This window comes from Hemitrygon akajei, unplaced genomic scaffold, assembly GCF_048418815.1.
Source record: "Hemitrygon akajei unplaced genomic scaffold, sHemAka1.3 Scf000134, whole genome shotgun sequence".
Classification (NCBI taxonomy): Eukaryota; Metazoa; Chordata; class Chondrichthyes; order Myliobatiformes; family Dasyatidae; genus Hemitrygon; species Hemitrygon akajei.
In genome coordinates this window covers 1,009,088-1,034,709 of record NW_027332020.1, presented here as the reverse complement: position 1 = coordinate 1,034,709, position 25,622 = coordinate 1,009,088, and the positions used below count along the sequence as shown (strand labels likewise).

General features: G+C 44.3%; 1 protein-coding gene across 3 annotated transcripts in view; it reads left to right on the top strand.

Moving 5' to 3' along the window:
* LOC140723771 (NACHT, LRR and PYD domains-containing protein 3-like) overlaps positions 1-24,864 on the top strand; it is a 29,237-nt gene extending 4,373 nt beyond the window's left edge. Inside the window, exons 2-8 of one of the 3 annotated variants that reach the window (XM_073038305.1) lie at positions 555-726; positions 823-888; positions 19,935-21,672; positions 23,252-23,338; positions 23,488-23,658; positions 23,814-23,981; positions 24,146-24,864. In XM_073038305.1, coding sequence (XP_072894406.1) covers positions 555-726; positions 823-888; positions 19,935-21,672; positions 23,252-23,338; positions 23,488-23,658; positions 23,814-23,981; positions 24,146-24,233 — 2,490 coding nt within the window. In that variant the 3' untranslated portion in view covers positions 24,234-24,864. Of the gene's footprint in view, positions 1-554; positions 727-806; positions 889-18,086; positions 18,234-19,934; positions 21,673-23,251; positions 23,339-23,487; positions 23,659-23,813; positions 23,982-24,145 lie in introns of those variants that run through there. The other 2 variants (XM_073038306.1, XM_073038307.1) reach the window with 2 other exon arrangements.
* The last annotated feature ends 758 nt before the right edge of the window (positions 24,865-25,622 follow it).

The following is a 25,622-nucleotide window of genomic DNA, read 5'->3' as shown; positions in this document are numbered from 1 at the left end:
TGCGTGGCGATAGTGGTGGAGGCGGATAGGAGAGGGCCGTTCAAGAGACCCCTGGATAGGTGCATGGAACTTGGAAAAATAGAGGGCTATGGGTACCCTAGGAAAATTGTAAGGTAAGGACATGTTCAGCAGAGCTTTGTGGGCCGAACTTCCTGTATCGAGCTGCAGGCGTTCCACGTTTCTATGCTTCTAATGTGTATCATTGGATGTAATCATCCAAACATGATTTTCTTTCAGCCATGGTTCAGTGAATGCCCGCTGTCCAATTTTTAACACTCTTGTTTTCCTAACTCTCTTGCTCTCCACTGCCTTCTGTTCTTGTCACATTCTCTGTCGTGTTGCTCATAGATAGATCAAGGAAATTAATTACGTTGCATCGACTGCAGAGAGTCAGTAAAGGCTTATTCTTGCTCAGCATGATTCTTGAGGATGAGGCAGCAGCCCAATGACTGAACCTGTTCTGAAGCTACCGGAACAATGAACACATATTTTCCTCCAGTTTCTCCATGTTTTTCTGCCTGCTACACAATAAATTTATTATTTCACTTTTGTAGAAAGTCACTGAACTGACCGAGAAGGGAAACCGGACAGAGAGTTCCAGTCTCTTCCTCAGTTTGGTGATGGGCAAAGGCTCCCAGGCCCGGAGAGCGATGTGGGAATCCTTTGTGCAAATGAGGACTGTGTTACCGAAGCTGGACAAAATACTAAAGGAAATAGAGGAGTTTGGTAAGTTAAAGCTACGCACTGAACAGAAAGTCACATTGAAATTCACAATGTTAATTTTATTTGCTCTGTTTTCATGTAAGCGTTTGATTTAAACAGGCCCAGTTCCAGATGAATACCTGAATATTGCCCGAGGGGTATCTGACGTACCCACTCAACTGAAAGGTGAGTGATGAAATGCACAGTTCAAACCACACCTCAAATATTAGACTGTGGCTTGGCAGAACCTGGGAATCGAAATTAATCATAATCAGTTTTAATATCACTGGCATATGTTGTTATATTTGTTAACTTAACTGAGCAGTGCAATGCAAGACTTGATAATATAGAAAAAATGAATTACAGTTTATATATTAAAATAGTGCATCAACAGAAATCGTATAAAAAGTCAGGAAGTGTCCATGGATTCAATGTCCGTTTAGAAATCAGATGACAGACGGCAAGATGCTGTTCCTAAATCACTGTGTGTATACCTGACTACCTTCAGACTTCTGTACATCCTTCCTGATGGGAGCAATAAGAAGCTGGAATGTTCTGGGTGATGGAGATCCTTCATAATGGGTGTCACCTTTCTGAGGAACCGCTCCTTGAAGATATCTTGGATACTGCGATGGCTTGTACCCATGATGGAGCTGACACAAGCCTGGTTTATGCTTCTAGGTCAATTCTATGGCATAGAGACGGCATAGCTGCGTACCCTACACCGTAGCCTACGCCGCAGCTTGACGCAAACCTCTCCAAAATGTAACTCTGCGTCACGGCCATACAGACCACGACAACTGTGATTGGTCCACTTGTTAGCATCGCATTTCCTTCTGTGCATTTTTGGCTGCTTCTTCTCCGCCATTTTCGAATTGAGATAGAGGAAAAAAGAACGTGAGTTGGAAAATGGACCAAATTGAGGAGATTTGGTCCAATTCAATTCATTCAATGGTTGAACAGACCATCTCCTCCTACATCTTCTCTCTGTTCCAATAAAAGCAACTCCTTTTCAACATTTATTAGCTCCAACTCCAACATGATGCGCTCAGTTTAAAGTCGCCGCTGTTTGAAGTACACAAAGAAACTCAATACAGTGGCATAGAAACCCATCGCCGACTAGTGTCTTGGCGGTGAATTGCAGAGCAGACACACCAACGCTCAAGTACAAATGCTCACAACAGCATCTTGTGTAGGTTACGGTGTTGGGTCTACACAGAAGCATAAACCAGGCTTAATTTTACAATACTGTAGCTTCTTTCAATCCTGCGCAGTAGCCCACCCCACTCCCATACCATTTCATGATTTAGCCTGTTGGAATATTCTGCTCTGTGCATCTGTAGATGGCTTTGCATGTTTGAGGTTACAAACCAAATTTCCTCAAACTCCAAAATGAAATATAGCCAGTATCTTGCCTCCTTTATAGTTGCATCTATATGTTGGGACCAGGTTAGATCCTAACAGAAATTGACACCTAGGAACTTTAAATTGCTTACTCTCTCTACTTCTGATACCTCTATGAGGATTAATTCATGTTCCCACATCTTACCTTTTTCTGGTCCATAATCAATTCTTTGGTTTTAACCATAAATCATTCACTGATCTCTGGATTCAACTTACAGCTCAGATAATCTCTCATTCAACCCTGAATATGCTTCAATGTATTTTTACACAAATCCAGCTGTTGGTTCTGTAGAGGCCTTCATTCCTCATCCTAATACCAAGACACTCCAGACAACACACTCCTGACATTGTGTCTTCCACAGTGAAGACCGAAAAAAAAACACTTACGGAGTTCATCAGCCATTTCATTTCCCCCGTTACTACAGCATTATTTTTCAGTGATCGGATATTTTCCCTCTTCTTTTGCTCTTTAAATATCTGGTTAAAAAAAATCGGTATCCTCTGTGATATTATTGACCATAGCCTTTACGTTCATATGTATATCCAGGATTATCTTTAACAGTTGACTCAATCACCATCTAGGCACCCACCACTCTGAAATAAAAATTAAATACTCACGTGTTCTTTGAATGTATCCTGTTTCTACTTAACCAAATACTATCTGGTATTAGACACTTCAGTCTTTGGTAAGAAATACTGGTTTTCTGCTCTACCTTTTCCTCTCTCTACTAGTTCTCTCCTCAACCTCCAGAGTAAAGAAAGCAAATTTTGTAAACTTCTCCTTGTAACACTTGCCCTCCAATCCAGGCAACATCTTGGTGAACCTGTTCTGCACCCTGTCCAATCCTTCATAGCGTTGGCCGATCAGAAGTGAAAGCAATACTCCAGATGCAATCCAAGATCATTAGACCTAGAAGCAAAATTAGGCCATTTGGCCCATGGAATTTGCTCCGCAATTCCTCTCAACCCCATTGTTCTGTCTTATCCCTGTAACTTATGTTCCTGCTGGACTTAGTCCTTAAATTGCTGGAGAACAGTGCAGAAAGAACAGGTGCTGTTTTCTCCTGCTAGGGATTAGTTTTTATTTCCAAGTGCTCCTGCCACGTTTTGTCACCCTGCAACCTTATTTTTCAATCGCTTTGAATTATGGAGGACAGTATGTTTATAAGTGTCTCTCTCCAGCAGACTTCATCATCATCATCATGACTCCAGTATTTCTACTATTCTTGAATGTTTCCTAAATGTACACATGATTTTTTTTTTTTGTGTTATATCGCTCAGCAGCAGTGAACCATCTGATTGGCCTATCAGAGTTCTCTTTGAGATCTAGTTGACCTGATCAGCATTTATGATCTGGCTATTGTTCTCGATTGCACTTAATAAAAAAAATCTTAATGCCTTTACTAATCTGCAAACTAGCCCCAATGACTTGTCCTCCACTGCGGTCTATGGCAATAATTTCACAATTCACCACTCGCTGGTGAAATAAATTTTTCTTTGCCTCTGTTCAAAGGGGACATACTTCTATTCTGAGGCTGTGCTCTCTGTTTCCTCTCCTACAGGAAACATCTTCTCTACGTACACTATATATCGACCTTTCAATATTTGATAGCATTCAATGGAACATCCCTTTTTCTTCCAAACTGCAGCAGTAGAATGCTCCTCATACATTAACATTTTCATTCCCAGGATCATTCTCTTGAAGTACCTCTCCAATGCTAGCACATCTATTCTTACAAATTGAGCACAAACCTGCACAAAGTACTCCCAATATGGTCTTCCCAATGCCTGATAAAGCCTCAGCATTACACCTGTGCTATTCTATCGAAACAAATGCTAAAATTGCAAATGCTTTACTTACTACTGACTCAATCTGCAAATCAACATTTAGGAAATCCTTCGGGGGGGGGGGGGCATATAGTCATGTTTCATTTCTGAATTTGGTTCCCATTTAGAAAATAGTATTCCCCTTTATTCCTTTTACCCAAAAGAACAACCATACACTTTCCAACGCTGTATTGAATCATCCACTTCTCTGGCTATTCTTCAAATTTGCCTAAGTAATTTTACAGACTAATCTGCAAACTTGTCCACAAAGGCTTTACTTTAGAGGGCGAGTTCGAGCATAAAATGAATTTTGTAACATCTGCAGCATCACTTCCCAGCTCAGATCTGAACTAATAAAGGCAAGCAAGTAACATAACCTTCCTTACCACCCTATCAGTTCTTGAATCCATTTTCGGGCAACTATGAGGTTGAACCCCAAGATCTCTCTGCTCGTTAACATTTAGCAATGCACTGTCTGTTTACTTTTGAAGTTGCAGCACTTAATCTTTAGCTGGATTAAACATCAGATGTCTTTGTTACACCTATGTTTCCAACCAATCAATATTCCTCTATTTCCTTTGCTGGTCTTTTCCACTCTACCACCATTCTTTGTATCATCTACAAACTTACTGACCTTCCCATCTATATTTCATTTCGGGTCACTTATAAAACAAAATGTTTGTGTATATATTTTAAAAAATTACAACATGGAAACAGGCCATCTCGGCCCTTCTAGTCCGTGCTGAATGCTTACTCTCACCTCGTCCCAATTTACCACCCCATCATCCAGATCATTGATGTATATGACAAACAACATTGGACCCAATACAGATCCCTGAGGTACACCACTAGTCACCGGCCTCTAACCTGACAAACAGTTATCCACCACTACTCTCTGGCATCTCCCATCCAGCCACTGTTGAATCCATTTTACTACTTCAATATTAATACCTAACGATTGAACCTTCCTAACTAACCTTCCGTGCGGGACCTTGTCAAAGGCCTTACTGACGTCCATATAGACAACATCCACTGCTTTACCCTCGACATCTATCCCCATAACCTCTTCAGATTTGTCAAAAATGACCTTCCATACACAAATCCATGTTGACTGTTCCTAATCAGACCCTGTCTAGCCAGTTAATTATATATACCATCTCTAAGAATACTTTCCATTAATTTGCCCACCACTAACTTCAAACTGACAAGTCCATAATTGTTAGGTTTACTCTTAGAACCCTTTTTAAACAATGGATCCACATGAGCAATACGCCAATCCTCTGGCACCATCCCCGTTTCTAATGACTTTTGAAATATTTCTGTCAAAGCCCCTACTATTTCAACACCAACTTCCCTCAAGGTCCTAGGAAATATCTTGACAGAATCCGGAAATTAATCCACCTTTATATTCCTTAAAAGCTCCAGTACTTCCTCCTCATTAATCGGCATAGTTTCCATAATCTTACACATGTTACGTGTTTCCCTTACCTTACACAATTCAATATCCTTTTCCTTAATGAAAACCGAAGAAATCACCCCCATCTCTTTTGGCTCCACACATAGCTGTCCACTCTGATTCTCAAAGGGACCAATTTTATCCCCCACTACCCTTTTGCTATTAATATAACTGTAGAAACCCTTTCGATTTATTTTTACCTTACTTGCCAAAGCAACCTCGTATCTTCTATTAGCTTTTCTAATTTCTTTCTTCAGATTCTTTTTACATTTTTATATTCCTCAAGAACCTCATTTACTCCACTCTCCCTATATTTATTATAGATCGCCACTTTTTCTGAACTAAGTTTCCAATATCCCTTTAAAACCATGGCTCTCTCAAACTTTTAACCTTTCCTTTCAACCTAACAGGAACATAAAGATTCTGTACCCTCAGAATTTCACCTTTAAATGACCTACATTTCTCTATTATATCCTTCCCATAAAACAAATTGTCCCAATCCACTCCTTCTAAATTCTTTCGCATCTCCTCAAGTTAGCATTTCTCCAATCAAAAATCTCAACCCTGGGCACAGTTCTATCCCTCTCCATAATTATATTGAAACTAATGGTATTGTGATCACTGGACCCAAAGTGCTCTCAACACGTACCTCCGTCACCTGACCTATTTCATTCCCTAACAGAAGATCCAAAACTTCCCCTTCTCTAGTGGGTACCTCTATGTGTTGCTGCCAAAAACTATCCTGCACACATTTTACAAACTCCAACACACCCATCCCTTTTACAGTATGGGCTTCCCACTTCATGTGTGGAAAATTAAAATCTCCCACAATCACAACCCTATGCTTACTACACATATCTGCTATCTCCTTGCAAATTTGCTCCTCCAATTCTCGCTCCCTATTAGGTGGTCTATAATACACCCCTATAAGTGTTACTACTCCCTTCCCATTCCTCAATTCCACCCTTATAGTCTCCCTGGATGAGCCCTCTAAGCTATCCTGCCAGAGCACCGGTGTAATATTTTCTCTGACAAGCAACACAACACCTCCCCCTCTTGTCCCTCCGATTCTATCACACCTGAAGCAATGAAATCCAGGAATACTTAGTTGCCAATCACACCAATCCTGCAACCATGTTTCACTAATAGCTACGACATCATATTTCCAGGTATTAATCTATGTTCTAAGCTCATCCACCTTTTGTACAATGCTCCTAGCATCACCCTGTACACATCAGACTTCCAATATAACTCGGAGTTCTGCCATGTGCAGAAGTTCGCTGATGACACGGCCATAGTGGGGTGTGTCAGGAATGGACAGGAGGAGGAGTATAGGAAACTGATACAGGACTTTGTGATATGGTGCAACTCAAACTACCTGCGTCTCAATATCACCAAGACCAAGGAGATGGTGGTGGACTTTAGGAGATCTAGGCCTCATATGGAGCCAGTGATCATTAATGGAGAATGTGTGGAGCAGGTTAAGACCTACAAGTATCTGGGAGTACAGTTAGACGAGAAGCTAGACTGGACTGCCAACACAGATGCCTTGTGCAGGAATGCACAGAGTCGACTGTACTTCCTTAGAAGGTTGGTGTCATTCAATGTCTGTAGTGAGATGCTGAAGATGTTCTATAGGTCAGTTGTGGAGAGAGCGCCCTCTTCTTTGTGGTGGCGTGTTGGGGAGGAAGCATTAAGAAGAGGGACGCCTCACGTCTTAATAAGCTGGTAAGGAAGGCGGGCTCTGTCGTGGGCAAAGTACTGGAGAGTTTAACATCGGTAGCTGAGCGAAGGGCGCTGAGTAGGCTACGGTCAATTATGGAAAACTCTGAACATCCTCTACATAGCACCATCCAGAGACAGAGAAGCAGTTTCAGCGACAGGTTACTATCGATGCAATGCTCCTCAGACAGGATGAAGAGGTCAATACTCCCCAATGCCATTAGGCTTTACAATTCAACCGCCAGGACTTAAGAACTTTTTAAAAGCTATTATTAATGCTTTTTGAGATAGTGATTTAGATGCATATCATATTTTTTACTGAGTTAAGTATTGTATGTTATTAGTTTTGCTACAACAAGTGTATGGGACATTGGAAAAAAAGTTGAATTTCCCCATGGGGATGAATAAAGTATCTATCTATCTATCTATCGATCTATTTAAGAAATTCTCCACCTCTTCTTCTCTGTTTATCTCTAACAGTACAAAGAACTTTACTGTCTTCTTTTTCTACCTTCTCCCATACATCTGTTCCTATACTCTGGTTCCCCTTCCCCCCTCGTAAAATTTTAAATCCACTGGAGCCTCTCTAGAAAACCTACCTGCAAGACTATTTCTCCGCCTCCAGTTCAGATGTAAACCGTCCCACCGGAACAGCTCCCATCTTCCCCGGAAAACTGCCCAATTATCTATAAATCTGAAGGCCTCCCTCCTGCACCATGTCTTCACCCATGTGTTAATCTGCACTATCTTACTATTTCTAAACCCACCTGCATGTGGCATGTGGCACTGAGATTGCTATCCTGGAGTTCCTGTCCTTTAACTTGGCACCTAGCTCCCTAAATTCACCCTTCAGGACCTCCTCACTCTTCCTACTCACAACATTGGTCCCTACATGGACCACGATATCCGGCTGCTCACCCTCCCTCTTGAGAGTACTGAGAACTCTATCCAAGATATCGCGGAATCTGGCACAAGGGAGGCAACAGACCATCCGGGATTCTCGATCTCTCCCACAGAACCTCCTATCTGTCCCCCTAACTATCAAATCCCCTAACACTACTTCTCTCTTCTTTTCCCTCCTTCCTTTCTGAGCTGAGGGTCCAGTCTCGGTGCCAGAGACGCAACCACTGCAACTTGTCCCTGGTAAGTCGTCCCCACCAACAGTATCCAAAACGGTTTACTTATTTGTAACCCCTGGGTCACCTCAGGCATCGCTCAAACTCGTTCTAGTCTAGGGGGAGCAGCCTTCGGCCCCGCCAAACTGGGTAATCAGCTGGTGTGGATGCTGTGTGATGTCCCCGCCTCACCCAAAAAACACACAGTACACCTTATGCGATTAAATGAGTACAATTTATAAAGATTACTATAACTAAGCGATTACTAACGATACAGTATATATGAATAAGAGGAAAAAAAGAGAAAAGGCGCCAAACTTATCAAAGTCCAAACCACTTCGTGCACAATCGTTGGAGCTCAATTACTGAAGTCTTCTGGCCACCATTCGATTCCCTCCAAACTCCTCGACCGCCTCCTGGGACCCCCACGGTGTTCGACCAGACGCTCCACACTCCTCTGTCTCCGTCTCCTCTCATCACCGAAAAGCTTGGGCCGGGGACCCCCCGCTCGGGGTCCATTCCGTCGCCCGGCTTCCAGCACTCCGTCCTCTCTCTCTCACTCCATCGCACCGACTCCCCAAAACCCCCACCAACAATCAGTTTATAGTCCCAAACAAGCTTCCAGCACTTATCATAACAAAGAACCTAGCATTCCTACTATTAATACAGGCGCCAGCATTCCTACTTGTAACAAAACAACGATGCCATTTTGATTACATACACAGTAACAAAGAAAAAGAAAAAAACCCCGTTACACTCTCCCCCCACCAAATAAAAGTCATGTCCTCATGACTATTAGATAACTCGTCACCTTTCCTGCTAACACACCGTAACCCAAGCACAAGCAGTGACATCTTCTCCCCACACAGTAAACCTCACGCCCTGTTCCTTAGGCGCTATATAGGCCAACTATCTGGGCGTTCCCAAACCCTTCTGAGACCTCCGTACCCCCCTCACCTAAACCCTTAGGCTAGGACACAGCTGAGGATACCTTGGGTCCACTACCAACTCCTCTTTCAACCTCTCACTCATGCCCCACACTGCACACAGCTAACCCTCCCCACTACACCTGACTCAGTGGAAGAAGGGCCAAAGGTCTCTTCCTCAATCGAGGGAAAGTCAGCAAAAGGCAGCATGTACCACACATCCAGCACATCAGCCTTTGAATCCGTATTCTTCCTCATTTCTTCGATCGGTAGCTGCTGTTTGATCTTCTCCAAACGGAAACACGTGGCCTGCACTGCTCCTGCAGTCTCTTCAGCCTCCTGCAATTGAGATTATCATCTTCTCTGGCCCCTGGCTCAGCAGTTCTGACTCCTGCATCCCGACCATCTCAATCTGGAATGCAGTTACTCCAACAGCTTCTTCCACCCCGACCTGAAAAGCAGCAGTTAAAGATTGGTCACCCTCCAGTTCAGTATTCACTGCACTTCTCTCCAGCTTTTTTTCTCCTCATGACTTCTTCCAGATCAACCTTCAGGTTTGGCACTTCATTTGAACTGTCGATGGTCATCTTCAGGTTCCCTTCAAGCTACCGCTTCCCCCTTCCGAGATTTGTCCGCAATTTCTTCACCTCCGCAAACTCCCTTCTCCAGGCTCTCAGTTTGCTGTGGCCCTTAGTCAAACAACTTTCTTCGTTCTCTCCAACTTGTACATCTTTCAAATGGGTCCAGATCACTCTCTCCGGTCTCTCAGTCTTCATTTCAAACTTGATTCCGTAGAGACAACTCTGGCACGTGTCCAGAAAACACTTTAACTCTGTAGTTCTCAGCCGCTCCTGCAACGACCTCACTTCATATTCTCCTGAGGCAAATCCAAATACCAGGAGATCATCCGCATTCGTCAAAATTCCAAATGCCTCCACACCCCCATGATCTTCCACATGCCCTGCAGGAAGGTTGCAAGGGCTCCGGAGATACCCTGTGGTATCTTTTCGGACCGGAAAGACTCCTAGGAAACTTTTAACCACCGTCTTCTCCTTGGCGGCCTCACTCATCGGGATCTGGCAACATCCACTCCTCAGATCCAGCACCTTAAACCTCTTCGCACCACTCAGATAGGCCATCACCTCTACGGCCCAATATAATCCACACACACGCTGCCTACGTCTGCCACTCTGTAGGGGCCAGTCGCCGCAACCTCTGCCTCACCGAGGTGTCTTCAGCAGTCAACTCCCCTCCCTGGTGGTATTTCGCAGCGTCCACTAAGAGGGTCTCACCCTCAGATACTCCTCCAGGCCATACCACCACCGGCTCTTGTTTGAATTCGGTATTGGCCCAATGCTGCTACACACGTCCGCACAAGCAGCTCGAAACTCTGGGTGCATCGATAATGCCTCCAAACAGCTCTCACCCGCCTCCTCCGGGCAGGCCCCCAAGCGCACCAACAGGATATTGGTTCTCTCCATAACCGAAACGCTGCCCGTCTCAACAGTGTCCGGACACATCAGCATTAACGATTCACGAACCTCAGTCACCTCCACATTTGCCTCTAAGAACTCCATTTTCACTGACCAACAACCGTCGTCTTTATAATCACCGGCACTGGTACCCCAAATCTCCAGTGCCGTCAATGTCATCAAGGGTAAAGGCTTCCAAAAGCGGTTATAAAACAAACTGTACAGCAACTTAACCGGTGCCCCGGTGCCGAGGATGGCTTTAACTTGACTTCCATCCATCCGTAACAACACCTGAGTGCGTGGTCTCTCTAAGCCTTCAGGAATAGGGTCTGTTCCTTGCGGGAGTTCCTTGGTACATTGCTGGGAATGTGCTCCCCCAGAGACCCCAAGCCGTTCCCCCACTGGGCCTCCTCTAAGTTTCCCGACATCTCTCGGATCAACAGAACAACTGATCCCCTTGACAGATCCCCGTCTCCGCAAGCAATTTATCTGCCCTCCTAACCAAAAGGGATACCCTAAAAACTTCCCACCAATCTCCTGCCACGGATATGATAAGCCCCCCAGCTGCGGCATTTGACTTCCAGTCGAACCACACGCATTTTCCCACACTTTCCCAGAACTGGCAGCTGTCACTTCGAGATAATTGCGCCCGACAGTTCTAACAATGCTACCAGCCCGCCTACTCAAACTTTCAACCAATCCCTGTCGCTTTCCCTCAGCCAAGCACTGCCACTCACCCAACAACTGAGAGGTCTGCTCCGCCCACATCTCCGCCCCTTTAGGGCTGGACATTATTCCAACAACCGGGCGGAGCCCACCACCATAGCTGAAAAATCCCAACCTGTCACTCCTCACTCTCCAAACAGTACGGACACCCCATGGTACCACCACCATTTCGTCAGCGCTAGTCGGAACTCGAACAACGACCTCCGGGCTACCAACAGCAGCCACCCCACCCAACACACATGCAGAGATAACCGGCAATCGCACACCCACAAAGGCACACCAGCTCTTCGCCGCAGACACAATTCAAAGAGGGCGATCACACAGCTTCCACAGAAATCAATCCCGGACGATCGCACCCACAATGTAACCCCTGGGTCACCTCAGGCATCGCTCAAACTCGTTCTAGTCTAGGGGGAGCAGCCTTCGGCCCCGCCAAACTGGGTAATCAGCTGGTGTGGATGCTGTGTGATGTCCCCGCCTCGCCCAAAAAACACACAGTACACCTTATGCGATTAAATGAGTACAATTTATAAAGATTACTATAACTAAGCGATTACTAACGATAGAGTATATATGAATAAGAGGAAAAAAAGAGAAAAGGCGCCAAACTTATCAAAGTCCAAACCACTTCGTGCACAATCGTTGGAGCTCAATTACTGAAGTCTTCTGGCCACCATTCGATTCCCTCCGAACTCCTCGACCGCCTCCTGGGACTCCCACGGTGGTCGACCAGACGCTCCACACTCCTCTGTCTCCGTCTCCTCTCATCACCGAAAAGCTTGGGCCGGGGACCCCCCGCTCGGGGTCCATTCCGTCGCCCAGCTTCCAGCACCCCGTCCTCTCTCTCTCACTCCATCGCACCGACTCCCCAAAACCCCCACCAACAATCAGTTTATAGTCCCAAACAAGCTTCCAGCACTTATCATAACAAAGAACCTAGCATTCCTACTATTAATACAGGCGCCAGCATTCCTACTTGTAACAAAACAACGACGCCATTTTGATTACATACACAGTAACAAAGAAAAAGAAAAAAACCCCGTTACATATTGTTGATGGGAACGGCCACAGGGGTGCTCTGCTCTTCCTGTCTATTCCCATTCCCTCTCCTGACAGTCACCCAACTACCTGTCTCCTGACTCCTCGAGCTGAGTATCTCCCTGAAACTCCTGTCTATTTCTGTCTCTGCCTCCCGAATGATTCGAAGTTCATCCAGCTCCAGCTCCAGTTCCCTAACACGGTTTGTCAGGAGCTTTTGCAGGTGTAGTCATCAGGGGCAGCTGTGCTCGCCCTGACTTCCCACATACTGCAAACGGAGCACTCAGCTGCCCTAACTGCTGCCTCCATTACCTACCAAGCTAATTAGATTAATTAAATGAGTTCACCTGGCCTTACCTCACCTGGAGTGAAGCTCGTATTCAGCCTCTGCTCGCTTCGTAAATTTCCCCGCTGAGCTCAGAGGTCGACTTTCATGCGCTTGCGCAGTTATTTCCCGTTCAAAGCTCGCCTCTGCCTGTTCTCACCGAAGCCTGATTGAGCCAAAGCCGTACCACTGTGCCTCCGTCCACTCCGACGATGGCCGCTGTATATGGCGGTCTCTCTTTTTAAACCTTTGGTGCGCTACATCATATGCCTACGCAGTCTAACCTCTTTGCCCCAATTAGTTAAGAAAAACAGCTTCTCTCTGAGCTTTTACCTCTTCCATCTCTGTCTCTTGCTGCGATTCAAATGTATATATGTATAAAATGTGTGTGTGTGTGTATCTATCTCTCTCTCTATACACACACACACACACACACACACACACACACACACACACACACACACACACACACACACACACACACACACACACACACACACACACACACACACATCATAATATGTATATATCAGGCAGATCCCTGTGTGGATCCTTAAAGAACTCTAGCCAGAATAAGACTCATTACCATCTGTCTTCTCTGGGGAAGACAATTATGTATCCTAAGTGCCAATTCACCACTATTCATAAGCATGTTAATTTCTGTATGAGGCTCCCATGTTGGATTTTGTCAAATGACCTCCTGAAGTTAGTAAGACACTACTTGTCCTGCACAAAGCCTTGCTGCTTTTCCGTCTTCCACCTCAAACATTTTCTCTTCTCCATCTCCCATTGCGCAGAAGATGCAAAGCCTGAATGTACGTGCCACCAGAATCTAGGACAGTGTTACAGTGTAAATACAGCATCTGTATTTATAATACTATTGAATGTTGACCCACTTTGTTAAGACGGTCTCACGATAAAAATAAATATTATACTAAGGTAAAACCTAAAGAAGAAATCACAAATCACCCATTAAAATATTGTCCTAATCAGCAAAAATACATAATGGCCTCCTTATTGTTGTTTGTTAATAAATAGGGTACTTGTAGTACACCAATGCTTCATCAGATGTAGGAATTTCACAAGTATTGTCTGTAACGCATCATTATGAAGTCCCTGTGGTGTAAAGACGTGACGGTTCTTCCCCAGTCATGCTCCGCCAACCTGGAACATCTCACAATCAAGCGTTGTCCATTTTATCTGCGGATGTTTGCAGCCATCATCTTGTTATCTCACATCAGGATCATGTCAACAGCACAATCTGATGTATTCCCCATCATCTTGGGTGATTTTAAATAACCAGCTTGTAAAAAAGAATCTTTAAACAATTGTCACCAACATATACCTGTGGAATCAAAGGAACCAAGACAGTGGAGCACAGTTATACTACTATCAAGAGCGCTTACTGTGCCATCCCACGCCCGCACTTTGGAAACATTGATCACCCAGTGGTACTTGTAATCCCTGAGTATAGGCAGAAAATGAAGACCACTGTAGTGGTAGTGAGAAACAAGAAGGTATGGACACTGGAAGCACAGGAGCGCTTACAGTTCTGCTTTGAGTACGTGGACAGGGCCGTATTCAAGGATTCACCTTCGGGTCTGGATGAGTGCAACACACTTGTCACCGATTTCATTAAAACCTGTGTGGATGACTGTGCCTACGAGACCATACCAAACATACCCAAATCAAAAGCCACGGATGATCCAGGAGATTCAAATCAGCCGAGGACTAGATCTGTGGCTTTCATGTCATGAAATCCGGGACTTTACAGGAAAGCCAGATACGACTTATGGAGGTTTATCTCAAGAGGAAAACAACAACTCAGATTGAAGCTGGAGGGGGAATTGGATGCACATCGGCTCTGGCAGGGTTTGCAGGCCAATGCTTCCAACAAACCGAAACCTAACGTAATTACTTACAGAACAGGGAGAATAGAACTACTGCTTTGAGAATCTCTGCAGCACCCATTGATCCTTGTGATCTGTCTTGCAGGCCGATGTCAGAAAGTCTTTCAAGAGGGTGAACCCTCGCAAGGCGACACGCCCTGAAGCTGTACCTGGTAGGGCTCTGGAAATATGCATGAACGAGCTGTTTGAAGACATTTTCAACCTCTCATTGCTGCAGACGTACATTCCCACCTGCTTCCAAAGGGCAACAATCATACCAGTGTCCGAGAAGAGCAAGGTGAGCCCCCTTAATGACTATCGTCCAGTAGCACTCACATCTACGGTGATGAAGACCTTTCAGAGATCAGTTATAACTTGAATTCATTTCTGTCTCAGCAAGGGCCTGGACCCACTGCAATTTGCCTGTCGCCAACATTGGTGTACATTGGATGTGATCTCATTGGCTCTTCACGAGGCCTTCGATCAGTTGGACAATACGAATATTAATGTCAACTGCAGTTTAACACCGTCATTCCGCAGGTATGATCAAACACTTCAAGACCTCCCACCACAAATGGATCCTCTACTTCCTAGCTGGAGAATCGCAGTCTGTACCGATTGGAAATAACATCTCCACTTTGTTGATAATCAAGTATAACACACCTCAAGGATCTGTGTTATCCCACTTATCTACTCTCTCTACTCCAAGGAATGTGAGACTTGGCACAGCTCAAATGCCATCCATGTTGTTGCTGACGACTCAACTATTGTTTTCAGAATGTCAGATGGTGACAAAAAGGCATATAGGAGTGAGATATTTCAGCCAGTTGAGTGGTGCCGCAGAAACAATTTTGTCTTACTTTTGTCAGTAAGCTCAAAGGATTGCTTGTGGGCTTCAGAGGGGTAAGACGAGGGAGCACACACCTGTCCTCATAGGGGGAGAGGAAGTGGAGTGCTTGAGCAATTTCAAGTTCCAGGGTGTCAACATTTCTGAGGATTGATACTAGGCCCAACACTTTCAAAGAAGATATAGCAGTGGTGATATTTCACGATGGGTTTCAGGAGATGTGATATGTCACATAATACATTAGCAAATGTCTAAATGTGTACCGTGGAGATCATTCGGACATTGTATCATCGTCTGTAACTGAGTCGAAAGTGGTGTGACACTGCAAAGGACCAAAATAAGCTGCTGAAATTTGTAAAGGCAGTTAACTCTCTCATGAGCACTTGCCTCCCTGGTATCCAAGACATCTTCAAGGAGTGATGCCAAAAAGAGGCGGCATCCAGCAATAAGGAACCCCATCACACAGGGCATGCCCGATTCTTATTGCTACCATCAGAGAGGAGGTACTCGCTCAATGATCAGGGACAGCAACAATACAACCAGTTGATGAATGTGAAACATACAAGTATTTTGGATAGCAACAAGCAAATAAGATAGATCATACTGCAATAAAGGGAAATCTTCCATCAGAATTTACTTCACGGCTCAAGCAAACTGCCAGAGCTCAATAGTCAAAATATAAGAAAGGCAATAAACACTTTTGCTGTACCTATAATGGCATATTCTTTTGTCATAATACCTTGGTCATTTACCAATCTGGAAATTTTTCCAGACAGAGTAAAAGAATTGAAATGACAAGTTTTAGAAAACACTATGGACACTCGGACGCATTGAATGGTTAAGTAAAAGCCTATAGCTTTCCTTTGGAATTGGAGGCAATTTGATGCAGCAGAGCCGAGGAGATTACCCAGACTCAAGAGACCAGAGCACCAGCCGAATCGAGGAGACGGGATACAGGTCCCTGAGTGTATTGAATAGACAGATCCCTGTGTATGGATGATATCTGGGTGCCAGGTGAATTGGATAGACCAGGTCCAGGCCACGCAGCGTATCAAAATGACAGAGCTTGAGGTTTGTTCAATGATCTGAGCACCGGATTTGAAAAGTTATGTACAGGACGATATAAGACAGCGGCGTCCAGGCCCTAGAGCGTATCAACGCAACTGAATCTGATGTTTGAATGACATTTTAAGCAACCGGTAAGAATGGAAAAGTTCAAGAGTGTCGGGATTTGAGACAAGGGTTGGGCAGTTCAGCTCACAGCTCCCCGAAGTTTGCTCTGCTCTGCACGGAACTGGGGATAAGTGGACCGACTCTAATTGATGGAATTTTGTTCTGAACGCTGTTTGTTTGCATGATTTGTTTTCTTCGCAAATTAGGTGTTTGAAGATGTGCTTTTCAATGGCTTATTTTGGGTTTCTTTGTTCTATGTAAGGAGCTGAACGTCAATGTTGTATCACTTACACATACTTTGATAATAAATGTATTTTGAACATTGCATTACCTAGGACGGAAGGAGGAAGAGGGATAACAGACACAAAGTACTACACAAATGTCAGATAAACATTCAAGGGATATATTTTCATCAACAAAAATAGGATTCAACACTCCATACTAATATGTACACATCCCTAAACTTGCGAAAACACAACCCAGAAAAATATAATAAATATCAGGAGAAAAGGTCATTAAAGAATAGAAGATCATGACCCTCCATGGAAGAATTCCCTACGATCTGATTTGAATAGATGACGACAAGGAAACATTGAATGTCTGGCTCAGAGTTAAAGACCTCTTCCCAGAAACAGGGAGGTTCGTTGTGGCAATACAGGACCAGGAAATTAACACAAAGAAATATCTAAAATACAAAAAGAAAATATGTTAAATTTTAGATGATGAATGCAGACAATGCCATGAGATACAATGCAACACCTTAGAGGATCCTGCAGTTTAACTCAATCTGATTACTTGCAGTGGCAAACATTATTACCTAATTATTGCTTCAATATATACACTCCTAGTAGACAACATACCTTATTATAAATACAAACTTGATCCAGCTTTAGTCAGAATCCTACAAATTACATTACGCCGGATCCATTATTACAGATCGTTGTGGCTATCCATCGAGGTAGAAGATGATGGTCTTCATTCTGTAGAAGTAGCCCACAGAGCGAAGACGCCTGTGCATGTATTTGTTTAACGTGTACTTGATGTTGCACTCCAATAAGCACACAATATTTCACAAGTCAACCGACTAATTCCAATGGCATGGAAAACATGACGATTGGAGCTGATGGGTTTATTGCAGCCTTCATCCAACTTCACAGCCGTTGAGTTTGAAGTAACTTTGTCTGCCTGTTCCACCGTTGAGATCTTGGTTGGATTGTTCTTTTTCAGGAACATCATTCTCGGCCTTACCGCCATGGGTGACCCTACCAGCACCATAGTTCCAGACGGCATTGCTCTCGGGATCACAGGGCCACACAAGGTTCTCCATCACGACAAGGTGACAACCCACGGAGAATTATAACTGAAGGGGCAATCCAGAACAATGAGCCAGGATAAAAAAAAGCAAGAACAACTCACTAAATAGATAAAACCATTCAAAACATATGTAACGTGAATCAAGTAGAATTCAAAATGGAGCAGCAGGATAGAACACACAACTGATGGATTAATCTGAAGCATCTAAGTATTTGAGGTATCAGCAAGAAGGGAAAACGTTCAACAGAATTTACTTCAAAGCTTAAGAAAATCTGCCAAGCAGCTCGACAGTAAAAGGTAGAAGTATAACAATGGCACCAAACACTCATAATTACATGTTCTTTTAGCATAATATCTTGGTTTGAAACCAATCTGGTAATGTTAAGAAGAAAAATAAGAAAATAAATGGCAATTAAAAAAGCATGTACGTATGAACCCACTTAGATTAACACCATCCAGGAGAAAAGGAGTAAAAGAAATAAGAGACAAATAGATTGCACAACAGTGAGATGGCTTTTCATTATATATTTTTATCAGCGAAAACGGGATTGAGCACTCCACGCAATCATATGCAATTGATGACAAGTACATCACACTCATAACATAGATAAATCAGTTAGTGCAAAGCGGTAGAAATAAGCTGAATTAAAAGAAGAAATTGAAAGACTGCAGGACGTGAACTGGGTAAAGATTGTTCCAACAGCGGTGCTCAATAGTGTAAAACAATTAGGCCTACATATGTAAATCCGCAGAAAACAACAGTACTGGACGGCACTAGAACAGTCTGGAAATACCCAGCAAATTAGAAATGTCTGTTTGGCGATGCCCAGACCAAGGGGTTAATCAGCTTGAGCTGAGAAAGTATAATACTAACTTATTGTTAAAGCACTTTTGGTACAGATGGTGTAGTTCAAGCATCATTATTGTTAAAAAAAACTAAGAAAATAAAAGAGAAAATGATGTTAGTTATATACTGTACAAAATTCAACAGAAAATTGTTTTGATCTGATGTTTAATCGTAACAAATGTCAGCATAAAGTTTAGGAGCGTGGTTTTAGACAAAAGGCTGGCCTGTTAATTATCTTTTGGCCTTACACCTCATTGTCTGCCTGTACTGCATTTTCTTGACCACTGGAATACTGCTTCCTTGAACTATTCTGTTCTGATTTTCCTTGTACGGCCTCAATGTACCTACAGTATGTGATGAAATGATCGATATGGACAGCCAGTAAAATGTTTTCTATTGTACCGCCGTACATGTGACATTAATAATTGATTGTTTTCAATAATTGAGCGCTCCACACACCCACTGCCAGACCGATCTGTAGCTGTTACCAAGGAATCACCACCCTATCCCACTATTGTACATCACTGGCTCACTTGTGGTCTGTCCCGTTCACGGAGATTCCCTTTCATATTGCATCCCCCTTCTCCAATACTGCAAATGAAAATTAACAATTTCCTTGCTAGTTATTCCGATGGGTTATCGATCCTAAACTCCTCTGTGATTCTCTACACAGATGCTGCCCAACTTGATTATTTCACATATACACTGCGCCTGTTTTGATGCACGAGCTGTAGACACCTGTGAATCCACACTGTGCAACTTTGCCAAAATGCAGTGTCCTGCTCTCCATATGTCCACACCAGGATAACATTAACTTCATCTGCTAATGATGTAAACAATGGTTTAAAAGTGATGAAATGTTGTAATGGAAAACATCCACACAAGTGCAGTCAGGATTGCAATGGGATTTCAGGGGAAGGTTCACCTTCACAGTAATTAGTATCAGCAAATGAAAATTGGATGTTTTCAGGACATTCATCGTTGTCATTTCCGGTGTTTATCAACAGGTTTTTACTTTTCTGTCCTGATATCCATGTAAGTATTAAGTTATTTCATGTAATCTCAAACGGTGAATGTTGAAATGCAGTTGTAAAGTTCTTTGTTGTTTGCAAGATTTAACATTTTGATTACTTTCTCTGTCCCCATGGAAGATGTTCAACAGAGACACAAGGAGACTCTACGGGCACAAACTGAAACACTGAGTGTGAAAAATATCCTGATGAAGGAGAAGAAGAAGGTTTTTCAGCTGGTTGACCGATACGCTGAGCTCACGCTCATTTCTACTGTTCGAGATCGGAGACTGGTGGAACATGAACTGCTGGCAAGAGGCAGAGACCACGAGGAGTGCAGAGAGAAAGATCTCCGTGGAGAGCTGGAGAAAATACGGACTGATCAGCTGTTCGAAGTTAGTTTTTCCCGAAGTAAATCCAAATCTGGGAGTTCAGCAGCAGTGGCTGGGGTCCCGGGGATCGGGAAAACAACAATGGTACAAAAGGTTGTTTATGACTGGGCCATGGGGAAAATATACCAACAATTCCAGTTTGTCTTTAGTTTCAGATTCCGGGATTTAAACACCATTACCTGCAGAATTAGCTTGAAGGAACTGATTCTGCATCAGTATCCTTACTTTGGGAATTCTCTAAGAGAGGTCTGGAAAAACTCTAAGCGATTGCTGTTTATATTTGATGGTTTGGATGAATTCAAACACAGAATCGATTTTTCCAACAGTCAGAGGGACACTAGACCTCGGTTGACATGCACAGATACTGAATTCCGGTGTGAGGTGTCTGATATAGTGTACAGTTTAATCCAGCACAAGCTGCTCCCAGGATGTTCGGTGCTGCTGACAACCCGCCCCACTGTGTTACATTTATTGAAAAAAGCAGAGATCACTGTCTGGGCTGAAATCCTAGGATTTGTTGGTGAAGAACGGAAGGAATATTTCATCAGGCATTTTGAAGATCAGATGGTGGCAGCAGATGTTTTCAAACATGTGAAGGAGAACGAGATCCTGTACACCATGAGCTACAACCCCTCCTACTGCTGGATCCTCGCTCTGGCATTAGGCCCCTTCTTCACAGAAAGAGTCAGGGACCCACATCAAATTCCCAAGACCATCACCCAACTGTACTCCTACTATATTTACAACATCCTGAAAAACCACGGCCGCGAGATTGAAAACCCCCGTGATGTGTTACTCAGGGTTGGTCAGATGGCCTTCAGAGGAGTGTTTGAGAAGAAGATTGTGTTTACAGATGGTGATTTGATCAACTACATTCTACACCCTTCCCAGTTCCTGTCTGGGTTCCTGATGGAGCTTTTGGAAAGAGAAGATTCTGCCCGATGTGTGGTGTACACGTTCCCACACCTCACCATCCAAGAATTTGTAGCTGCACTCACACAATTTCTGAATATATATCCGGGGAATATCCTGAAATCCCTCACTGAAGCCCACAACACCATAGATGGGCGATTTGAGATATTTCTCCGTTTTGTTGCTGGTCTCTCCAACCCAATGACAGCTCGGGGCCTGGAGGAGTTTCTTGGTCCATTCCATCATCAAACAATCTGCCGAGTGATTGAGTGGGTGGAGGAGAAGGTTAAGTACCAGATACATAACGCTGCTGGTGAAGATGATACAAGGAACCTCTTGAACACATTGCATTACCTGTTTGAGTCTCAGAATCGTGAACTGGCCCAGGCTACACTGGGATCTGTGGAAAAACTTTCATTCTGTGAAATGCCACTGACCCCAATTGACTGCACGGTCCTGTCTCATGTCATCGGACTCTGTGATACAATAAAACAGCTCGATTTCTGGAACTGCCGCATTCAGTTTGAAGGTATAGAGCGGCTGGGACCAGGGCTACACAAGTGCCAGGAGTTGAGGTAACCAGCTCTCTCTCTCACTCTGAAATGTGAAACTGTTCCATTGTGCTGTTTCAATGTGAAGGAAATTGGGTAAAATCTGAGTAAATCAGATCGTGAAAATTTGTGACAAATGACCATTGTACTGGTCAGTAATTCCCCAATGACAGCAGGGTTCTGTGGTTCTTTCTGATGGGATTTGGAGTCCATCAGATCATGAACAACCGACACTGACTGCAGGAGGTGTGTAGGAACTTCACACCCTCTTCCCATTGAGAGACAAGAGAGGGTCAGCTGACTCTCCCAGTGAGAGGTTTAAAAATGCTGCTGTGAGATTGCCCTCCCCTGTTCTTCCCTGTGTGTGACTATTTCCATCACGCCACCTGTGTGACTTTTCTCAATACCCAATACCCAGTAACCATGTGGGCAGCCTCTCTCCCGATTTTGGACCTCAGTTTAGATCAACTTCTCCCATGGATGTATGTCCGCATTACCTCCTCTTGTGGGAACATCTTTTCTCATCACTATACTCCTGTGGGATCTCTGTTCACCACTTCCATTCCCACTGTTGGACCTCTCTGCACGAGCTCCACTCCTCCTGTGCATTCATTTTTCTCCATTGCTCTGTCGGGTCTCTCTACGCCACCCCATTTCCCCTGTGGGGATCTCTCTTCCCTACCCCCTTTGCCCTGTGAGTATAACCCCTATCCCCCTTCCTGTTGTGGGTTCTCCCTTCTACATCTCCCCCCTGTGGGATCTTCATTGCCCACCCCCTTTCCCCTGTGGGGGGGGATCTCTCTTCCTCATTCCCTTCCTGTTGTGAGTTCTCTTCTCTTTTCCCCATTCTCCTCCCCTTGTGATATTTCTGTTCCCCATCCCCATTACCCCTGTGGCAACTCTCTTCTCGATTCCTCTGCCTCCGGTGGGATCTCAATTTCCTCTCCCCCTTTGTTCTGTAGGATCTCTCTTCTCCATCCCCTACCTCCAGCTGGATCCCTATTCTCCAACTGCTTCCTCCTGTGCGGATCACTTTCCCATCTGCCTTCCACTGTGGTGTTTTCTCTTGCTCATCCCCCTTCCTCCAATAGGGATCTCTCTTCCTCATTCCACTTTCTCCTCTGGATCTCTCTTCCCTTATGTCCATTCCTGCTGTGTGGAATCACTCTTCCACCCCTACTCCCTTCATCCTGTGGGACTCTCTTCCCCATCCCCTTCATCCTCTTGGAATCACCTCCTCATTCCCCATCGCCCTATGGGAAGCCCTCTTCCTCATTCGCCTTCCTCCTGACGGGATCTGTGTGCACGTCCCATGGAGATTTTCCCATCCACAATGCCTCCTCTCAGAGGGACGTTCTCTCACCATTCAACCCTGACCCTTCTGACATTTTCACATCAGGAACACTATACTAACTGTTGGGGAAGGAGACAGATTATAAGAAATTACAGTCACACTAACACTAAATTACTGACATTCGGTAGTGACATTCAATCAGTGATTTACTGAAGGGTTTCCTGTTTCCTGAAATATCGGAATGAGAGATATTATCTCAGACCCACGGTCTCAATCACTTTGTTCATTAGTTTGTCTCTTTGTGTTTAGACTAGGGGGGAACATCCTGGGAGATTCAGGAGTGAAACTGGTGTCTGCAGCATTGAGGAACCCTAAGTGTGAAATACAGAAACTGCGGTAAGTAACAGACTGTGGGACTGTGTTTACAGTCTCTGGGTGTCAGAAATTAAACATCAAGCTCATCAGTAATCATTTTACTGATAAACACTGGGAATTCCTGATGTCTCCTGTCTGTGTGTCCTTCACCCTCTCTCTCTCATCCCCAGGCTGAACGATGTTGGTCTCACAGATACTGGTGCTGAGGATCTCGCCTCCGCTCTCAGCGCAAACCGAACACTGACGGAGCTGAACCTGAGTGTTAATAAACTGGGAGATTCAGGAGTGAAACTGGTGTCTGTGGCTCTGAGGAACCCAGAGTGTAAAATAAAGAAACTGTGGTAAGCAGCAGACTGTGGGAGCTTGTGTTTACAGTCACTGGGTGGCTGACATTTGACATTAATATGATAATAATTGTGTTCCAGATTAACAGTGGGGTTTTGTATTGTCTCCTGTGTCTTTGTGTTTTTTCACCCTCACTCTCTCTCATCTGCAGGCTGTGGAAGGTTGGTCTCACAGATTCTGGTACCGAAGATCTTGTCTCCACTCTCAGTACAAACCAATCACTGACAGAGCTGGCCCTGAGATCAAACTCACTCACGGACCGATCTATCCCCACTCTTCATCAGCTCATACTGACAGTCCCGAGTCTGGCCTGTATCGAGTGAGTGTTCATGTTAATGCTCAGTGTGATAAAATATCAGCGGATCCATAGGTTTACCGGTGATATTTGTTTGTCAGCGTTGTTGAAATTTTAACCCCAGTCCGCTGTTACAGTAACTGTTGTATCAGTTGTTTATTTCCTCTTTATTCTTCCATCCTTTTCAGGCTGTGGAGAAATCGCTTCAGTGAGACTGGGGAGATGGAACTGAGGTCTCTGGAGAAAATCAGACCTGGACTGACAGTGACCCTGTGAACATTTGCACCCAAGGGATGGGGACATTTTGTTCGATTCCCGGCCATCTCCTTTAATGACAATGCTCCAGGTTTAATTCCCAATGGTTCTAATGGATTTCGTTTCCAACCAAGCGCTCTTTGATGTCAGAAGTGTTTCCACAGTCATGTAATTCCCCTTTCTGACCAGTGGTGCTGTATGCTGGATGCCCCAGTCTTAGTGCTCATTTAAGTGAGTTCTTGTGGAGTTACACAGACTGAAAGAGCCCAGAGGTGGGGCTCAATCTGGGACATGAGTGACCCGGGGTGGGATTACTCTAGGAGAGAATACTTTTGCTCACTTTGCTGAGGGAGGTACATTCAGCAGTCTGGCCAATATAATGACGTTAAATGGATAAATACTGTACCTTGGTAGCAACCCTGGAACTGCAGTGATCTTGGACACAGCCCTGAAATGTGATTTTATAATCAGCGGTTCCCTGATCTGGGGTGATGGTGAGAAACGGGACTGATTATTCAATCTGTCACTCATTGTCACCAGTCAGTTAATTGTGTGTGACTGAGTGAATCTGGAACAGCTTATTTATTCAGCAGGTTACGCGTTGTTTAATTTACATATGTCATAATGAAATCAATAAATTGCTATAACTTCCTGTCTTGGTGTTAGACTTGATCTGAGGTTCCTGCTGCCTGGTGAACACCATGCACCGCGGTAGTGATCCAGAGCTTCACTCCAGGGCAGTGTCTCACCTCCAGGCTTAGGGAAGTCTGGTATCCAGGATCTAGTACCCCCCACCCCCCCCCCCATGCTGATCCCGTGCTTTTCTAGCTCCTGCTCCCCCACAATTTCATTGGTCCATCCCCCCCACTCCTTCATCGCTCTCGCTCTGGCGCTTTCTCTCCTTCCACCCCCACGCATTCTCCATGCGTACACTGCCCGGCCCCAAACTCTGTCCAAACTTTAACCACAACAGAGCCAAAAATCCTGCATTTTCTGCCATCCTTTTGACTATCTGATACTCTTAAAAGTCCTAAAAGTATCTGCCTCAATCACCACCCACCGCAGTTCTCCCAGACACATGCCTCTCTCTGTATAAATAAATCATCCCCCTTAAACCTTCCCCCACACCGTAACCGTGCTGATCTTAACATCTCTTTAAAGTTCCCAAGGAATCTGCCTCGATCACCATCCAGGCAATGTAGTCCACACACACGCAGTCTGTGTAAGAAAATAAACCCTGCACCTCACATGTCCTTTGGAATTATCTACATCTCATCTTTAACATATGCCCTCTGCTATTTGATGTTTCAACCATGGGGAAAATACTGCCTGTGCTTTATATCCATGTCTCTCATAATCTTATGAACTCTAGCAGATATACACATAGCCTCCCACGATCCAGAGAAAACA